Below are 18,489 nucleotides of genomic sequence, written 5' to 3'. Positions count from 1 at the left end.
CCAATTACACGGACAGTCTCGGCTGAATTCCGCCGTCGGCGTCGGCGCCCGCGTCCATGCCATGCACCGTACCTATATATTTGAAAACGCAAGAAAAAAATGTAGAGACTCGAACATGGGACCTCCACGTTGTGAATGCGAGGCGTTAACCACTGAACCACCGAGGAGTACCTCCTTCAACGTTCACACGGCAAGCTATTTATATCTGCCACTTACCGCTTTCGGCGGGCATCTCGCGGGGAAACTATCGTGTTTTCAGCATTATCAGCAAGATGGTGCAGTCAGCACTCGGCAGCTCTCATCTCTCACGCGTACTTTGGCCCGTGGAGAGGAGGGGAGTGTACAATCTCTCGAGAGCCCTTATTTCTCGGTGGAGATCATCATACGTATTGGCTGGCATTGGGCTTGAGTGGAACGATGATGCTGCAGTTACGGTGCGCACAAAGGTCACTGCAATCGTTGCACAGTCCCCGTTTCCGAAAAGGCGCGCTTTTCAGACACCGCGAAGTAACAACTGAGACGCTTATTAAAACTGACTTTTTAAAGATTACTACTTTCAGCGAATCGAAGGAAAATGTATAACACCTGGTTAGTCCATGCACGTAATGAACAATGGAGCTCAAGGGCACACAAAAGTGGTAAGACAAACTTTAAAACCTTCTTCTGTGAGTAAACCTTGAACACCTTGCCAGCACTTTTTTTAAGTGGAGTTTTTGTTTATTCACCGTGAGGTTCTCGGTTTTCAATCTGTAGAAAACTCGGGAACACAGATCGAGCATTTGTGAACTTTTGAGAGTTGTTTTAAAGAGAAAGATAAAAAAAGAACTTCCTCTCAATTCACTAGGAATAAGGATTGTAGCTTCCTACAACGAAGATGGGCTGCCTTTTGAGCTAATAATGCTTCCTAGCGTCAATCGTCCAGGACATCCACAAATATCTGTATTCTACCGCAACCCTTACAAGTGACCTGCGTGTTTGTTATTTCGCAATATTGTTGTACCGTGAATTGATGTCTTCTGAAAGCGGGAGTTTTTTCTTCACTGCTGAACCACTTAGCTTACCTAAAAGAATTTCATTATTGAATTTTGCACCTTTATTTATTCTGGTATTTATTTTCTTAGTTGTGATCATTTTCTGCCTTGTCTTGAGACTTGTGCAGTGTTGTGTTACAATTTGTGAAGAGTATTGTATCGACCTTTGTACTACGCGTAACAAAAAGCGATTATATATCATATGAAATGTTTGTGGCGGAGTTCCTTGACGCGCCTCTCTATGGAGTGAGAGATGGCGGCGCACTCAGAGACTCCCCAAATAATTCTTTTGCAAGCTCTCCTGATAGCGGTATGCTATTCACTGAGCAGACAAAGGTTGCGAATAACTCACGCTTGCAACCGATCGGCCTTCCTTTCAGAGCGCTCCCACTTCGGACAAGCGTAGAGGTCTTCCACTTGCAGCGTGCGTCGGTAGCCCTCGCGAAACAGTGGAGTCACCCAGCTGCGTGTGAAAAAAGCAAATTTCAACTCTCACACAACTCGGAAGGGCCGCTTTTGCGAAGCCGGCTGGCTAAAGAGGCACTCTTTGATTACGGCTTTCCTATTACGAGCGTCTGCCAGTGAAGCAAACTGTTGTGGTGGAAGGGTTTCTGAAGAGCCATGGTTGGTAGATGATTTCATTTCATTTCCATTTATTTCATTTTCACCAAAACCGATACAATGGCGAAAAATGGGAGGATGGCAAAAAAGCTGCAGTGATTGCAGCTTGACTAAGCACCTCCTACCCTACGTCACCACTGACAGGTTAAAAACAAAATACAAGAATGAAGTGAAAAAACAAATAAAATAAAGCAAGTAATAATACAAGCAAAAGGCAATGTGAATGACAGGCCAAGATATACAAACAAAAAGAAATATTTCATACAAACATGATCACAATATTTTGCAGAGTGTGTATACCATCGCTTTTGTACATAAGAAAGGTACACAATGAGGTTACACAAAAAAATAAATAAAAAATAAAGGTACAAAAAAATGATGCAAAGCAACACAGAGTGATCTATGTAAACAATACAAATCTACAAGAATAGTGTTTGCACATCGATTGTGTTTAATTTGCCAATTTTTATGTCTAGCTGCTCATATGAGTTGAGTATAGTAGGTAGCATGTGGCTAAGCTTTTGGGTGCCGTAATTGGTGCGAGATAACGGAATTCTCCACGGGGGTTTATATCGATGCAAGTAAATGTTTTGAGTATGTTCAAGATTTACAAGTGCCGGAAATGCATCGAGTTTCCCTCTGTTTGCACTAATGAGGATTGTAACAACCTCAATTTGTATATGTCATTTGTCTTACCAATTTTATGTTTAACAAAAACATGTCCTGTGTGTTCAAGGTATGGTATGCTTTCTATTCCCTGATCGCTCTTTTGTGAAGTATTTTTAGCCTATTTAAATTTTTTGACGTGGTGTTTGCCCAAACTATAGCGCAGTAGTTCAAGTGGGCTTGGAAAAGAGCCTGACATATGAGTCGCTTTAATGTAACGGGAAAAAGACGTCGACAACGATTTTAAGTGTCAAACAGGCGTCTCAACTTTAAACTAATATGGTCTGTATGCTCACTCCAGGATATCCTGGATGTTCCTTAAAAACTACTCCAAGCGTCTTGATTAATATGGTCACTGCAATTTTGTAGGGACCTAGGGTAACATTTTGTTTTTTTATTCACTTAACATTGAATTGTTCTTGGTAGACCAATCACGGAGCTTATAACACGTGTTGGCCGCTAAAGCCTTGAGAGTACTAAAATCTTTTCGAGTAAAAAAAGGATGTGCAGTCATCAGCATATATTATGAAGTTACAGTTTTCACCCATTCTGACTATATTATTTATGTAGTATAAAAACAATACGGGCCCCAGAATACTACTTTGTGGTACCCCGGTTTTAATTTGTTGTGTGCGCGATTTATCTCAACATACTGAGACTGCGCACTCAGATATGACTGCATACGTTTAGGCGGTAGTCCCCTAAATCCATAGCATTCTAATTTACTTAATAACATATCATGAGATACCCGATCAAAGGCTTTACTTAGGTCGAAATACAATGCAAGTGTCAAAGTCTTTTTGATGTTGCAAAGTATGATTTCTTTTTGTGCTAATAATGGACTTTCTGTGGAACGTTTCTTTCTGAAACCGTATTGGCATTCTGGTATTAGATTGTGCTTTCTCGAGAAACTTTCAATATTACCGTTTATTGCAACATTACGAGAAAAACGGTAGTATAGATATTGGGCGATGATTGCTTAAGTTGTTTTTATCTCCGGACTTATATATTGCAGTAACATTCCCTCAGTATTGCAGATACTGAGGGGAACAGCGCAAAAAACGGCACGGTGAAATATTGAACACATGACACAAGCGCTGACGAACAACTGAGTGTAAACTTATTACACCTGGAAATATATAGCTGAAAACAAGAACAAAAGCCATCACGTGCACATAAGGGTGAAAGGCAAAAATGGATCTGCCACGAGTCAAATTGTACACGTTGAAAACTCAAAAAAACTTTATCTCTTTTTTCAGGAGGGTGAGTGAAGGCTCACTGACGCACATGTTCTCTTTCGTCTTGATGTGAAAAGCCTCGTTAATTTCGCCCTGTGTCTAGTTACGATAACTAGAAAGTATCATGAATTCATGAACGAGTGGGGCGCAGCTGCACAAAGAGCAACGGGCGGCCAAGGTGTTGCTTGTTGAAGTCCCGATATGATTTGCGTGCTCTCGCAGGCAGTCGTTCAAACAGCGACCGGTGTGTCCAATAGTTAACTTGTACATTTCAACTCATGGCAGATGCTTTTTTTGCTGTTCACGCTTGTGTGCACGTGATGGTTTTTTTCTTGTTATCAGCTGTATATTTCCGAGTGTAATAAATTTACACACAGTTGTACGTCAGAGCTTGCGTCGTGTGTTGAAGCTTTCTCTATACCGATTTTAAGCGGTTCCCCTCAGTGTTGTACTAGACATTATAAGTTGTCACAGTTTCACCGCTAGGGCCAAGAAATAAAACACCACACTGTTAAAAATAAAAGTCGGCATATTCCCTAAATAAATACTAACCTTTTACTTGACACATAAAGCACTAACCTCTTTTTAAGAGAAGGTAATAAAATACAGGTTATGGAAAATGACTACCTAGTTAGTAAGTGAATAGTGCTGAGTCGTGTGGTTCATTACAAAATTTTTAGTACCCAGAGCAAATAGAAGTTCATGCCTATTCGTAAAGTGTTCGCGTGCATGCCCATATCAAAGTGATTCTATTACAAAAGTATAGGATGAAAAACGAATTGTCATGGCCCTCGTAAATTAATAATGGCTTGTAACTACGTCATGTAGCTGTATTGTGGTCAGTGCGCATCACATCAACATATTCATAGAAAATTGACCACATGAACATATGGTCAAATCGGATTCACATACATATGCTAACTTCTTATGCTCATATGGACTCACATGTACGTATGCTTTGCTCATATGAGTTCTCACACATGATTATATGTTCATATGAGTATGAGAACTTATATGAGCGGATCACGAAAACACGCATGCAAACGATAGCAGAAGTAAGTCTTCAAGACTTGGACATAGCAGATTTCTACTTTAGCACCAGCTTGAAGGCTACATAAACCCCTGTTTTGGAATCACACACCATTTACTCGTTAGAAGTCACGGAATTTATAAGGTAATTGTTTTCTACGCATCATCATGTCCCCTTCTATTTGCCTGTGTGTGTGCCATTACGTAGCACGAAACATCTATTCCAAGGTACTCAATAAATTAGAGCTTGCCTAAATTTTCTTTACGGCAAAATGTACTGTGCAATTTACGAGTGATCTGGCAACGTAGGTTGCTTAGTAGTTGCTTAGTGAAAATTACTAAGAAAAAATCCTTGGTTAGTAACGGCTAAAGTTACTAGCTGTACTACCTAGTGGCTAGTAAAAGTATGCCGCGAAGTTAGTAAAATTTTCACGAAACTAGTAAACCGACGCGTTTACTAACTGATTTCTAACTTTTTTTCGAAGAGGGCTGGCCTGCGTGGAAAGTGCATAACATTCGCAGCGAAAGCTAGAAGAACGGCCTTTCAGAGCCTCTCAAAACACTCATTGGTTATACCTACTGCAATCCCACTTGCTTGATACCGAGTAGGCCATCAATAATAAAGTTTTTGGGCTAGTAGGCCGGCATTTGCTATGACATTTTTCGTGTATCCGAATATGTATAGAAGCGTGTATCCGCTAAGCACTTAGAAGAAATTTTGTGCCACTTGTTCATGCAGTGGCTGACGACGATGAAGAATTATGGCTGAAGTGGGTATGCGCCGCCATTGAGAGAGCAAAAAGAACAAGCATTTGTATGGTTTGGAGCAGTGGATCACCCACTCGTCATGCTATTCGCATTGTCTGACGACTGGTTATTCTTTCGTTTCAAAATGCTTTACAAGTCGTATTATCGCGATTGCTTCCCCAACATCAAGCCTGCCTAAGGCAAGTGTGCCGACTAGCTACAAGCACCAGTGTGGCTTAGTAGTAGAATACTGCGCTGGCACCCAGCTTACCTGGGTTCGAGCCCAACTGTGTCATTGGTGCTAGCTCTTTTTTTCTAATATCGCGCGACGTAGTTACGGACACCGGTAGCGACGGCGGTGGACAGCTGCGCGTGACCCGAGTTGTGATCTCATAACAGCTTTTGTTGTAAAATGCGATAGCAACAATTTGGCATGTAACGCGAAGAATAGCAGCAGATCGAAACATGCTGCGCGTTGATAATGTGCAAAGAACGCATTAGAACAACACACACAGTACGAAAGGGAACTAACAACGTTCACAGCTTCACACTAAACACGCTGCTGAAATAAAAACGACGCACGGAGCGAACTCACAGATACAGATGACCGTGAACAAGTGTCTCAGTTATTTCGCTGTGTGTAAAAAGCGCACTCTTTGCGCAAACAGAGGCTGCGCACCGAGTCAACTTTGTGCACCCGGTAAATACGACGAAACCATCCCGGTGAAAGGACGATAATATAGTTCTCCGCGAGGTAAGCACGAGCACGCACGATACCTCCTCCCCCCCACCGTTGGGCAAAGTACTCGTGGGAGATAAACGCATGAGCGTGCGTCGCCGCGTCAGGCTCCGGAAACTCTCAAGTTCTGCTGATCAGCTGTAGATGACGGAAAAATCGGAGCATATCGACGGAGTGCATGATGATGGGTGGGGAGAAGCATCCTTCAGTCCGTCAGAGCTTCCGTCCGTCCGTGGGACCGTCTGTTTGTGCGTCTGTCCGTGCGTTCATGCGTCTGTCCGTCCGTGCACCCATCCACCTGTGTGTCAGTCCATCCGTACGTCCATCTAGCGAACACTCCAAGTACCGCCATCTCACATCTTTTCATCATATATTCGGTTGGATGGATGGATGGATGGATGGATGGATGGATGGATGGATGGATGGATGGATGGATGGATATGGCTGTACCCTTTAGACCGGGCGGTGGCTAGCGCCACCAAGCCGTAATACTTAATGAACCAAAAAGTAGATTTATTTTTTTTTCTTTAAAAAGTGAGTTTGAGGATTCGTACTTTGCAGTGAAGGAATTAATTTTCACTCGTGCCTTGACTTTAGCCACCAATAAGATAGCCTTCTTCTAGTTAAGTGTACCCGCTTAAAGTCTATTTTGCCCTCCCGGTCCCTAAACCCCAGTGCTTTGAAAAACTCAGTGCGATCATCCTGAACTACAGGGTGAAGCCCTTTACAGACCTTTATCAAGTGTTCGGCAGTTTCTTCTTCTTCTCCACACGCACTGCATACTGTGTCTACCCCTTCGTATTTGGCCCGATATGTCTTGGTTCGCAGTACTCCCGTCCTGGCCTCAAACAGTAGAGAACTACCCCGAGTATTATCATAGATCCTTTCCTTGGCAATTTCCTGCTTAAAGGTTTGATAGGTCTCTAGTGCGGACTTCTTAATCACGCCCATTCTCCACATGTCAGTCTCAGTTTCTTTCACTTTCTTCTTAACCGACAGTTCTTTTTGGTTTGGCCACCTGCTGTTTTCCAAGTATTTACCAGTCAATTTCCTGGTTCGCTTCCTCCATTTTGTATCGACATTCTTCATGTACAAGTAGCTAAAACCCTTCCTAGCCCAACGCTCCACCCCATTTCTCTCAATCGCTTCTCAAATTTTATCTTGCTGCTAGCTTCCCTGCCCTCAAATGATGTCCATCCCATATCACCTTGTACTCCCTGATTTGGTGTATTCCCGTGAGCTCCTAAAGCAAGTCTACCTATTCCACGTTGCTTAATTTCTAATTTTCCTTGAACTTCTGATCTCATGCACAAGACCGCATTGCCGAACGTCAGCCCAGGAACCATGACCCCTTTCCATATTCCTCTCACAACATCATACCTATTGTAATTCCACAGTGCCCTATTTTTCATCACTGCTGCATTCCTGTTACCTTTAGTCGTCACGTATATTTCGTGTTCCCTCAGGTACTCGATCCCATTGCTTATCCATACGCCCAGATATTTGAATTTATCTGTTTTCTCTAGCGTGACCTCCTGTATTCTAAGCTCACTACCTTCGTTATCATTGAAAATGATGACTGCTCATTTTCCCTTACTGAATCTGAAATCTAACCTATCTCCCTCATTACCGCAGATGTCCATCAATCTCTGCAAATCTTCCTTGTTGTTGGCCATTAGCACTATATCATCTGCGTACATTAATGCTGGTAGTGCCTGATCAATGAGGTTTCCTTGTTTGACTAAAGAGAGGTTGAAGCCCTGTCCACTTCCCTCTAATTTGGCCTCTAATCCTTGTAGGTAGATCATGAATTATAAGGGTGACAGGGGACACCCCTGCCTAAGCCCCCGTTTTACCTCTGCAAGCTTGGATACCTGTCTTTGCCACTTTATAACTACCTTGTTACCTTTATAGATATCCTTTAAAAGAATATTGACTACATGTTCCACGCCTAGTGCCTCCAGTATTCCCCACAATTCCTCTTGAACCACGCTATCGTACGCTCCCTTGATATCCAAAAATGCTAGCCACGGGGGCCTGGGTTCCTTTTCTGCTATTTCTATGCACTGCGTCAGTGAGAACAGACTGTCTTCAAGCCTCCTGTATTTCCGAAACCCATTCTGCAGTTCTCCCAGCACCCCCTCATCCTCTATCTATGCCTGCAGTCTTTCCTTTATAATGTGCATCATTATATAGAAGTACCGCGATCTCGCGGACCTTCCAAACACTAAACGAGAGGTTTATTTATTTATTTATTTATTTATTTATTTATTTATTTATTTATTTATTTATTTACTTATTTATTTATTTATTTACCTATTTATACTTATACCTAAAGTGCCCTCTGGAGGCATTATTGTAGGGGTGTTTACAAATTCAAAGTACATTTAAATCAGTCGGGACAAGTTGAATTGCACGTCACACAAAAAATTAAAACAAATCAAAAATACCTAAATCACAGCATACAATATCATTGTGTGACCAGATACTCCTTTAAAAGGGAAGCAAACGCTGTGGAAGGGGCGGTCACAATGTTTCTTTGGAAGACTGTTCCATTTGTGTATAGCTTTAAGAAAAAAGTATTTGCATACGTTGATGTTCGGCACATATGTTCACACACTTTCAAAGGATGGTCCCGTCGTGATGAGATGTATGTTGGTGGTCTGATGTATTTGTTTTTATCGGCCCCAGTTTTGTCAATTATTGGGTTGTAGAAAAGACATAGCCTGATATATTTACGTCTTGAGGAGAGTAACGGCGAACCAAGTGAACTAAGAATTTTGCTAGACTGTCTGGTGAAGTCGTAATCATCCATCACAAACCGGGCAGCACGTTTCTGATATATTGAAATATTGATGCATTGGAGCATGCGCTCCAATGCATCAATATTTAACATTGTGGCCGGGTCGCACGCAGTGCAAGCATATTCTAAAATTGGGCGTACATTTGACACGTAAAGAACTTGTTTAAGAACAGAGGGGGCAGTTTTGAAATTGCGGCGTAGGAAGTTCAGCACGCGACTAGCTTTAACTGATACCATGCCAACATGATCATTCCAAGATAGTGTGCTGTTGATGATAACGCCAAGATACTTGTATTCATTTACCATGGATAATGGTATTCTTTACATAAATTAATTTGTGACGAAAGGCTATTTCTTCTTGGTAAACCTAACGACACAGCACTTTGACTTGTTAAGCTGCATTTTCCATGTACTGCACCATGCTATTACTGTCTTTCTGCAGTTGTTCAGAATCTTGAGTGCACTTAATTTCACGATATATGCAGCAGTCATCTGCACAAAACCCCACTTGACTGTCCACGCATTCAGCAAGATCATTGATATAAATCAAAAAGAGAAGCGGCCCCAGGATGGAGCCTTGTGGCACTCCTGAAATTACGTCTACATGTGACGACGACGCGCTATCGATGATGGTGCATTATTTCCTGCATGGGAAATAAGCGTGTAGCTATGCCAGTGTGTTAGTAGATATATTGAGACACGATAATTTCAGTAAAAGAAGCGAGTGTGTAACAATGTCAAAAGCTTTCCTAAAGTCTAAAAAAATGAAATCAATTTGGCTACTAGAATTTAACGTTGCGGTGATGTCATGTGTAAATTTTACGAGTTGCGTATCGCAGGAAAATCCTTTCCGGAAACCGTGCTGTGGTGGACAGAAAAAATTGTTAGTCTGAAGATGCTTTGCCAAGTTCGAGTATATAATATGCTCAAGTGTCTTACAGGACACACACATTACCGAAATGGGCCGATAGTTGAAATTACTTGACTTGTCACCACTCTTGAAAATAGGAATTACATTTGCTCGTTTCCAGACATCAGGTAATGCACCCTGCAATAAAGAATTTCTGAACGCAGCTGTAAGAAATGGGCTTATTGAAGGGCACAGTTCTTTAAAATGAAGTTTGAAATTTGATCTCGCCCTGATGCCGAGTTCGCACTAAGGTTTTTTAAAAGAGATGCAATACCTTGTTCAGAAATTTTAAACATCGCCATTTCGGACAACGTTACTGTGTTGCACATTGCAGCTTGAACCACTGACGAAACCGAAAACACAGACTGGAAGTACCGGTCTGCTCGCATTGAAAAAGCGAGCAGAATGCCCAAGCTGCCAGCGGGAGACTACAAAATTGTCCTCCGACCGAGAGGAGGTCTACGCGTAGCCGCACTCGGCCCAACCGATATAACCAGAGGCATACATGAAGCCACGGCTACACCACCAGAAGTCCGGCACTTCGACGTGATATGCCCCAACAAGACACAGAACATCATGATAGTGAGCACACCAGACCCCGACCGAGCTGACCAGTACAGGAAAATGGAGAAAATACTTATACGAGGCAAAGAATATGAAATGACAGTGTATAAAACAGCGCCAGAAGATACAGGCACGGGTATCATTAAAATAATCCCACTGGAAGAAACGCCCGGTAGCATTAGGCAGCCCTTGCACTGAAAAAAACCCCAGCATCAACACAGCGAAACGACTGAGGAATACTACGACGGTAATTGTGCTCTTGAGTGAAAACAAGGTACCCTCCAGTGTGTGCTATGATGGAGTAATAATACCGTGCACGCTATACCGCAAGCAAATTGACTTCTGCAAGCAGTTCAACAGACTGGGACATAGAAGTGACGTGTGCCCCAACCCCCAAGATACACTTTGTGCTGATTGCGGCATTCACAACTTCAAAGACCACTACAGATGTGACCGTAGTTGTCAAATCTGTGGAAAAGACCACGTTACAGCCGATAAAAGCTGCACGGGCAGGTTCAAGAAACCTTACATTGTAAAACAGAGACAATGGGCCAGACTACGAGAACATCAAAGGCAAAGCTCATCTCCACCAAGAGGACATCCACGAGAGCGCTCGACATCAAGACCCGGAAAACGACAGCAAACAAGTTCCCGCTCCGGTTCAAGGAACCGCAGCCCTGCAAGCTCCCACCCCAGTTTCAGGTCGGGATCGGCGCCTAAGGGATCAACAAACAAGGTGAGCTGGGCAGATAGAGTACGCGGCTTGCGACCAGAAGGAACTCAGGAGGTTAATAATAATAACTGTAGCAATAACAACAACAGTCAAGAGTAAGAGCAGCTTAAAGATGAAAACAGACGAATGAAAGAAATGATAGAACAGATGCAAGTTTAAATAGAACACCTCACTGAATGCGGCGAACACAGAACCCTAATATAACCAATACTGTAATGCAGGAGGAAACACCCATAGCCGACGATCGCATGGAGATAACTACCCCTCCGTTAAAACGAAAGACCAAAACGCAGAAAACTACAGATCCCCCAAGCACTAAACAAGCAAGCATCTCGCAACAAACAAGGTCGGATAACATTGAAAAAAAAGGTAGACCAGCTATTAACCGCGTTCGAATCTATCCTGGAAACCACCACTAAGACGTCTGTTGATCTGACGGCACTAGCAACCAGGGTAGAAATGCTGGAACGAGGACGCAACCCAAAAACATCCGCAGACCTTCAGGATGTAGTCACGAACGTTCGCCAACAACCACAGGCACCATATCCCCTGCAGGCAACTCCCACAAAACCACAAACCCCTCTCATCCACCCACCTATTTTCACACCGCCCACACAAATAACGAACAGCGATGGTGAGGCGTGGTAAAGGACAACTCCGCATATGGCAATGGAACTGTAGAAGATTCAGGGCTAAGAAGTCTGTCATCCAGCAGTACATCCGACAAGGTAACAAGCCAGATGTTATTTTACTTCAAGAAACGCATGGCTTCGCCACACTACCAGGATACCAGCCAATAAGTCCCGAGCGTGAAGAAGGAAATAAAGGTATTCCAAAAGGACTTGTTTTTGGGCTAGTTGGTGCATACTTGGTGCAGAAGACTGAGGCGCAAAAAACATAACGTGAAGCAGGAAGAGCAGGAGAGAAGACAGAACAGCGCTGTTCTGTCTTTTCTCCTGCTCTTCCTGCTTCACGTCATGTTTTTGCGCCTCAGTCTTCTGCCCCAACGAAATAAAGCTCTCACTACACTAGTAAGGAGAGAGATTACGGTCAGAACCCATAATCTAGAATGTAGATACAAATATATAATGACAGAACTTCTATCTAAGAAAACAAAAGGGAGCAGCACATTTATTCTTAACGTATATAGCTGTCCGTCAAATCACAGACAGAAATTTCACTCTCTATTTAGGCAGGCTGTGATATTAGCTGGCAGCGCACCGCTCATTATAGCAGGGTACTTCAACGCCGCACACGAGGCATGGGGGGTATGGTTACACCACCCCCAAAGGGAAATGGTTATGGCAGAGCATACAAGATGAACAGCTTACTCTGATAACAGACCCGCATTCACACACACGCATAGGTACAAGCCCCCAGCGAGGCACAACACCGGATCTTACAATAACCAAGAATGCCCTGGGGGCTACATGGCACAACACATGCGATTATTTAGGAAGTGACCATCGCAAACTCGAAATACACGTACCATTCACCGATAGTGACAGGAATACGACCATAAGTGACACGAGACGTCTAGTTGACTGGGATAAATATCGGGATATCAGAAAAATGATTACCGAACATCATGGCGATATCCAGCAATGGTACGAGAGCATACTAGACACTGTCAGGAAAGCCACACTTGAAGTAGGAACAGATATCCCAGTTGAGCGCATCAATAACAGAATAATCCACCTTTGGCGAACTAAAGAAGCATTACAACACAAATGGTGGAGGCAAAGACACAACAAAACAATCCGGGAAAAGATAGCACAGCTCAATAAAGACATTGAAAGTCACCGCAAGCAGCTGTGTGAGCAACAATGGGCGGAGATATGCAAGGACATGGGCACCCGAATCGGAACATCACAAACGTGGAAATTGCTAAGGTTTCTTTTAGATCCCACCAACACCAAAACTGAACAGAGGCACACTGTCCGTCGTCTCACACGCGAATACGAAGGAAACCAGGAACAGCTAATGACAGATCTACAAAACATCTACATGCCAAAGTCGCCGCCACTACAACATAAAAAATATACAGGCGAAGCCAACCCCAACATGAACAAAAACTTTGAGATAGCTGAGATTAGAGCGGTGCTCCACAATTAGATGTAAAATCAGCACCGGGACCCGACGGAGTCACCAACAGAGCATTACATCGCCTGCACAGTGAATCCATAGAATTTTTAACTGGATATATAAACAAACGTTGGACAGAAGGGGAAATACCCGACGCGTGAAAAGAGGCTAGAATAATCTTTATACCAAAACCTGGAAAGCCAATCAACAAAGTAAATCTCCGACCCATCTCATTAACGTCGTGCGTAGCAAAAGTAATGGAACATGCATTTTTAAATAGAGCCAACAACTATCTTGAGGATGGTGAGTACTACCCACACACGATGATAGGCTTCCGTCGTCACCTAGCCACCCAAGACGCCATGCTACAGATTAAACACTAAATCATAGACTACCCCACAAGATCCACACGAGCCATACTCGGTCTGGATCTCAAGAAAGCATTTGACGATGCAGCTCGTGAAACAATTCTCAGCCGCATATCGAGCTTAAACGTGGGTGAGCAAGCCTATAATTACGTCAGAAACTTCTTGAGCAACAGGAAAGCAAGGCTCAGATTAGGAAGCCTTGCATCTGATCTCAAAGAATTGGGCTGCAGAGGCACTCCACAGGGCTCCGTAATATCGCCAATGCTCTTTTTTCTAATCATGATTGGACTACCGAAAGAGTTGAATAAAATCCAGGAATTATATCACTCTATCTACGCGGATGACATCACAATATGGGTTTGTGATGGCAGTGATGGCTACATAGAACAGAGACTCCAAGAAGCAATAGGAACAGTTGAGCGATATTTGGAAGGCACAGGACTCACATGCTCCCCGGAGAAATCAGAACTTCCTCTCTACAGGCAAGCAATCAGAGGCAGACCACGCAAGTCAGAGGAAAACAAGCGGCAGTATGAGGAATTTAGGATTCATACACAGGAGGGCACAGCTATACCGACAGTTCCAAAAATATGGGAACTGGGATTAGTCATCAAGGCTAATGGTGCCAACGGCCAGACTATACGCAGGCTAAACACCAAAGTCACGAATGCGATGAGACTGATTCGCCGGGTCACGAATAAACACCGAGGTATGAAAGAAGCCCACGTAATTCGTCTAATTCAGGCCTTCGTCATAAGTCACATAACGTATGTAGCAGCATACCACAACTGGCAAAAAGCTGAAACTAACAAAATAAGTGCACTCATCCGGAAGGCCTACAAACAAGTGATAGGAATACCTGAGTATGCTAGCACAGAACTTTTTCTTCAGCTATGACTACACAATACGCTTGAAGAGATTATAGAAGCTCAGCGGATATCCCAGCTTGAAAGGCTCAGTAAAACTAAAACGGGAAGAAATATAATGAGTAGATTAGGGATCATGTACCATGCACAACATGGTGTCAAAAATGACATCCCTAATACAATCAGAGCTAAGATCATTTCTAACCCGATACCAAAAAACATGAACCCCATTATCAACAGGGACCACAGAAAACACCGAGCAAAAGCACTGCTCAAAGCACACGGCACAAACAGTGAATCTCTTTTTGTAGATGCTAGCCCATACCCTGAACGAAAAGTTCACACTGCTGTCGTGATTGACACGTCCGGCATTTGCGTTAACGCGTGCTCTGTCATAACAAACAATATAGAGGAGGCTGAGGAGGTAGCCATAGCCATGGCTATCACCTCCAACAAACACTCATTCATAGTGAGCGATTCGCAAGTAGCAATCAGAAATTTTACGCAAGGATGGATCTCACAGCAAGCCCTCAAAATCCTCGTTAAAAACCAAGAACTACACAAAGTAGATGAACCGAAATACCTCGTATGGTTCCCGGCGCACACAGAGTCTGATACATCCAATCCTAAAGAGCTGGCTCATGAGTTGTCGCGAGAATTAACCCGCCGCGCAACCCGACCACACCGCTCGACGATCATCCCTGGCACCGCCGACGTACCACACAACGACCGATTTACAAGCTACACAGAATACATGCAACACTACAGAGAAGCAAAGAGCGTCTTTCCCGCCCCTCATCCGAGTCTAAACAGGCAAGAAGCATCGGAATACCGGCAGCTACAGACGAACTGCTACCCGAACCCTGTGCACCTCCACAGGAGCTACCCAAACTTATACCCGGATAATAAATGTAAGCTATGTGTAACATAAAAGGCGTCTTACAAACATATATTATGGGAATGCCCCAGCTTATTAACAAGTTCTCCTGAGGTCCTCCGGGAGCAGTGGCGAATCGTGCTACTCAGCTCGGAGGTTTAAGAACAAAAATGGGCTATCCAGCAGGCCAGGGAGGCTGTACAGAAACAAGGTCTCCCGGTACCTCCTTGTGCGGTCTAGCCCGGACCACAAAGATGCCGGATACTAAAATAAAATTTATCCATCAGCATCTAGTACGTTTGCACTAGTACTGCACACCCTCGTGGGGGCTGTCACAAGCTGATTTAACTTATGGGTATTACCGATTTCTTGAATAGCTCTATGTAGCAGTGACTCACTGTGAATTATTGTTTTGAATGAGGACCATGCAACATTGGGTAGGTTAAAATCACCGGCAACCATTATGTATGTTGTATTTAGGGTTGACAAAATATTGCCTAAAGTAAATAAAGGCTGGGGTGCTGTATTACTAGATGCCTGTAGAAGGAACCAACAGCCACAGTTCAGCCACCACTCAGCATAACCTCTTACCACACAGGTTCACACAAGTCACTGACACCATGAATACGAACGCTACTGATACTGTTATGGATCATTAGTAATACACCACCTCCGTGCGCCGTGCGGTTCCTTCGGTACACTCCATAGGTCGAGGGAAAGAGTTCATGATCTGCGATGGTGGTATCGAGCCAAGCTTCCGTGCCGAAAACTATGTGTGGTTTCGTCATGTCTAATAACGAAAGAAATTCTGTTATTTTGTTTTTCAAACTGCGACAGTTAACTACGATGCACGTTAGTTCATTTTTTCTCAATTTTTTTGTCAGTAAAACGGCATTTCGAGGTGATTGCTATCTACGACTAGGCACACCTCTATCTTCCGCACTGTTATATAGGAATATTTGGTATTTCATGAATAACCTATTGAAACGAAGCTTAATATCACCACCCTTTCCTTTAGCATATTGTAACAATTTTTGCCTCTCTAGCTTGACTTTGGGTGAATAGTCTTCACCGATTCCAAAGTTGGTTCTCTTTAGCTTGCCAGAAGACTCCAGCCGACGTTCTTTTTCTTTAAAAAAATAGAAACTTTACTATGATGGGCCTTTTCCTCGCTGCCGAATATCGGCCTAGTCTGTGACTTCGTTCAATGGCGTCAAGGGCAATTTTGAGCTGTAAGTCACTAGAACAAAAAAAATAATTTTTCCTCTGATTGTGCCCACGTCTTATTCTCATTATCTGGGAAACCATAACATACCAGGTTATTTCGACGATCCCCACTTTCAAGGTCGTCCTGACCATCTTTCATAGCCTGACATGCACGCGCAAGCACTCCACAACGAGCCGCAAGTTGCTCAAGTTCTTTTTTGCCTGTGTTACCTAGGGGGGTGTTATTTTCTACACACGTTAATCTATCATTTACATCTGCCACTCGCTGCTCAAGCGCCTGTTGCTCTTTTTGCACTCAATGTATTTCTGTTATTTTTTGTTGAAACGCTTCATGGTTAGCTCGGATTGAACTAAGTTCATCAAGAATGGCAGACAGAGATCTGCATTGAAGGTAATGTCATGATGGTGCCAAACATCTGCTTTTCCTGTTGCAGTGTTAGAGGTCCTGGGTTTTGCTCTATATCCACAGATAACAGCAAAATCGTTTTCATCATATGACCACACGCGACAGCATTCACGTGCAAGGCCAACAGGTAACAAAGCACCCAACAGCAGAGGGATCTGGTGCCGATTTCTTAAATGGCCTTCCGTATACAGGGAGGTAAAAGTAACTAACCTGAAAAAATACTCGACGTAAGCTTCCGGCAGCCATGTCGGCGCCGGATCCCAAAGTGGTTGAAAGGCGGGTGTGCATTTGTAGTGATTCGCTGTCATGGTGCTTCCATTGTTGCCAGCTGCATATCCGCTCGCAACCGAACGTTGATACCGCTGGTAACGCCATCATGTCGAGTGGCATTCGGACTGCAGGAAAGCAAGGAAGTTCAATGACAAAGTCTTGCGTCACAGAAATGTCCGGCAGAGCCGGACACACCGCTGATGCTGTGGCATCCCGTGCAATCGCTGTCACCTGCATCAACTGAAGAAATACTTGACGTAAGTTTCCTGCAGCCATGTCGGTGCCAGATCCCCTCTGTCATGGCCGGAATAGATTTGTGACACGTGCGCACTTTCTTATGGCCTGCGCTTTGAGTCTAGTTCCCACATTTCACCGCCACTAGTTGATGGCACTGCGGCCCAATCCTCGCTAAACCTTGCTAATACAATGGGGTTATGCCCAGCGAGTCTAACGTTGCAACATTTTCTGGTCACATAGTGCTCAAAGTGTGTCCTGTTACGAGTTGTCTTTAGTAAGCATTGAGTTTTGAATGAATGAATGAATGAATGAATAGACTTTAATAATTGCAAAGTATTTCTTAGTGACCTTCAGCGACTTTGAGTGTATCTATCTATCTATCTATCTATCTATCTATCTATCTATCTATCTATCTATCTATCTATCTATCTATCTATCTATCTAGCCACCTACGAATATTAGCTCTCCTGGCCATTTGGATCATGGTATCGATACCAAACTTGGTATGGCATAACATGACTGTGTGAAGAGCATATTTTACTGGTCATAACATAAAAATTGTGATATGTATGTCATACATGTCATGATTTACATTTCATGGTCCTGCAGCTCTTGCGGCGGTTTCCTTCACATGGCATGATTGCATGGCGAATACAAGCGACAGACCCTAACATGAACATCATGACGTGCGTGTCATGTAACAGCAAGACTACATGCCATGCTCATAATGCACTCGCGGGCGTTTTGCTAGCGTCACATATACCAAACTTGGTATTTCGGTACGTGAATAGATGACCAAGGTATGCGACTGGTGGAAACATGATAATCGTGACATGCGTGTCATGTAACAATATGACTACATGCCACACTCATGATGCGCTGACAGCCGTTTCGCACGCTGCACTTCTACCAAATTTGATATTACTGGATAGGAATTGATGAAGAAGGTATCTGACTGGTGCAAACATTATAATCATGAAATGCGTGTCATGTGAGAACGTGACTACTTGCCACAGTCAAGGCGCCAATACATATTTCTACGTGATGCGGTGCGTGTGCTCGCCGGCGCTCA

The 18,489-nt window shown here is 43.5% G+C and overlaps 1 protein-coding gene across 6 annotated transcripts in view; it reads right to left on the bottom strand.

Moving 5' to 3' along the window:
* LOC119178190 (ATP-binding cassette sub-family C member 4) overlaps positions 1-18,489 on the bottom strand; it is a 2,441,444-nt gene that overhangs the window by 2,301,370 nt on the left and 121,585 nt on the right. For all 6 annotated transcript variants that reach the window (XM_075869787.1, XM_075871012.1, XM_075871549.1 and 3 more), the window contains exon 2: positions 1,384-1,494. In XM_075869787.1, coding sequence (XP_075725902.1) covers positions 1,384-1,494 — 111 coding nt within the window. The remainder of the gene's footprint in view (positions 1-1,383; positions 1,495-18,489) is intronic.

The sequence above is a fragment of the Rhipicephalus microplus genome, chromosome 1 (genome assembly GCF_043290135.1).
Source record: "Rhipicephalus microplus isolate Deutch F79 chromosome 1, USDA_Rmic, whole genome shotgun sequence".
NCBI lineage: Eukaryota > Metazoa > Arthropoda > Arachnida > Ixodida > Ixodidae > Rhipicephalus > Rhipicephalus microplus.
This window is presented reverse-complemented; position numbering and strand designations above follow the sequence as displayed.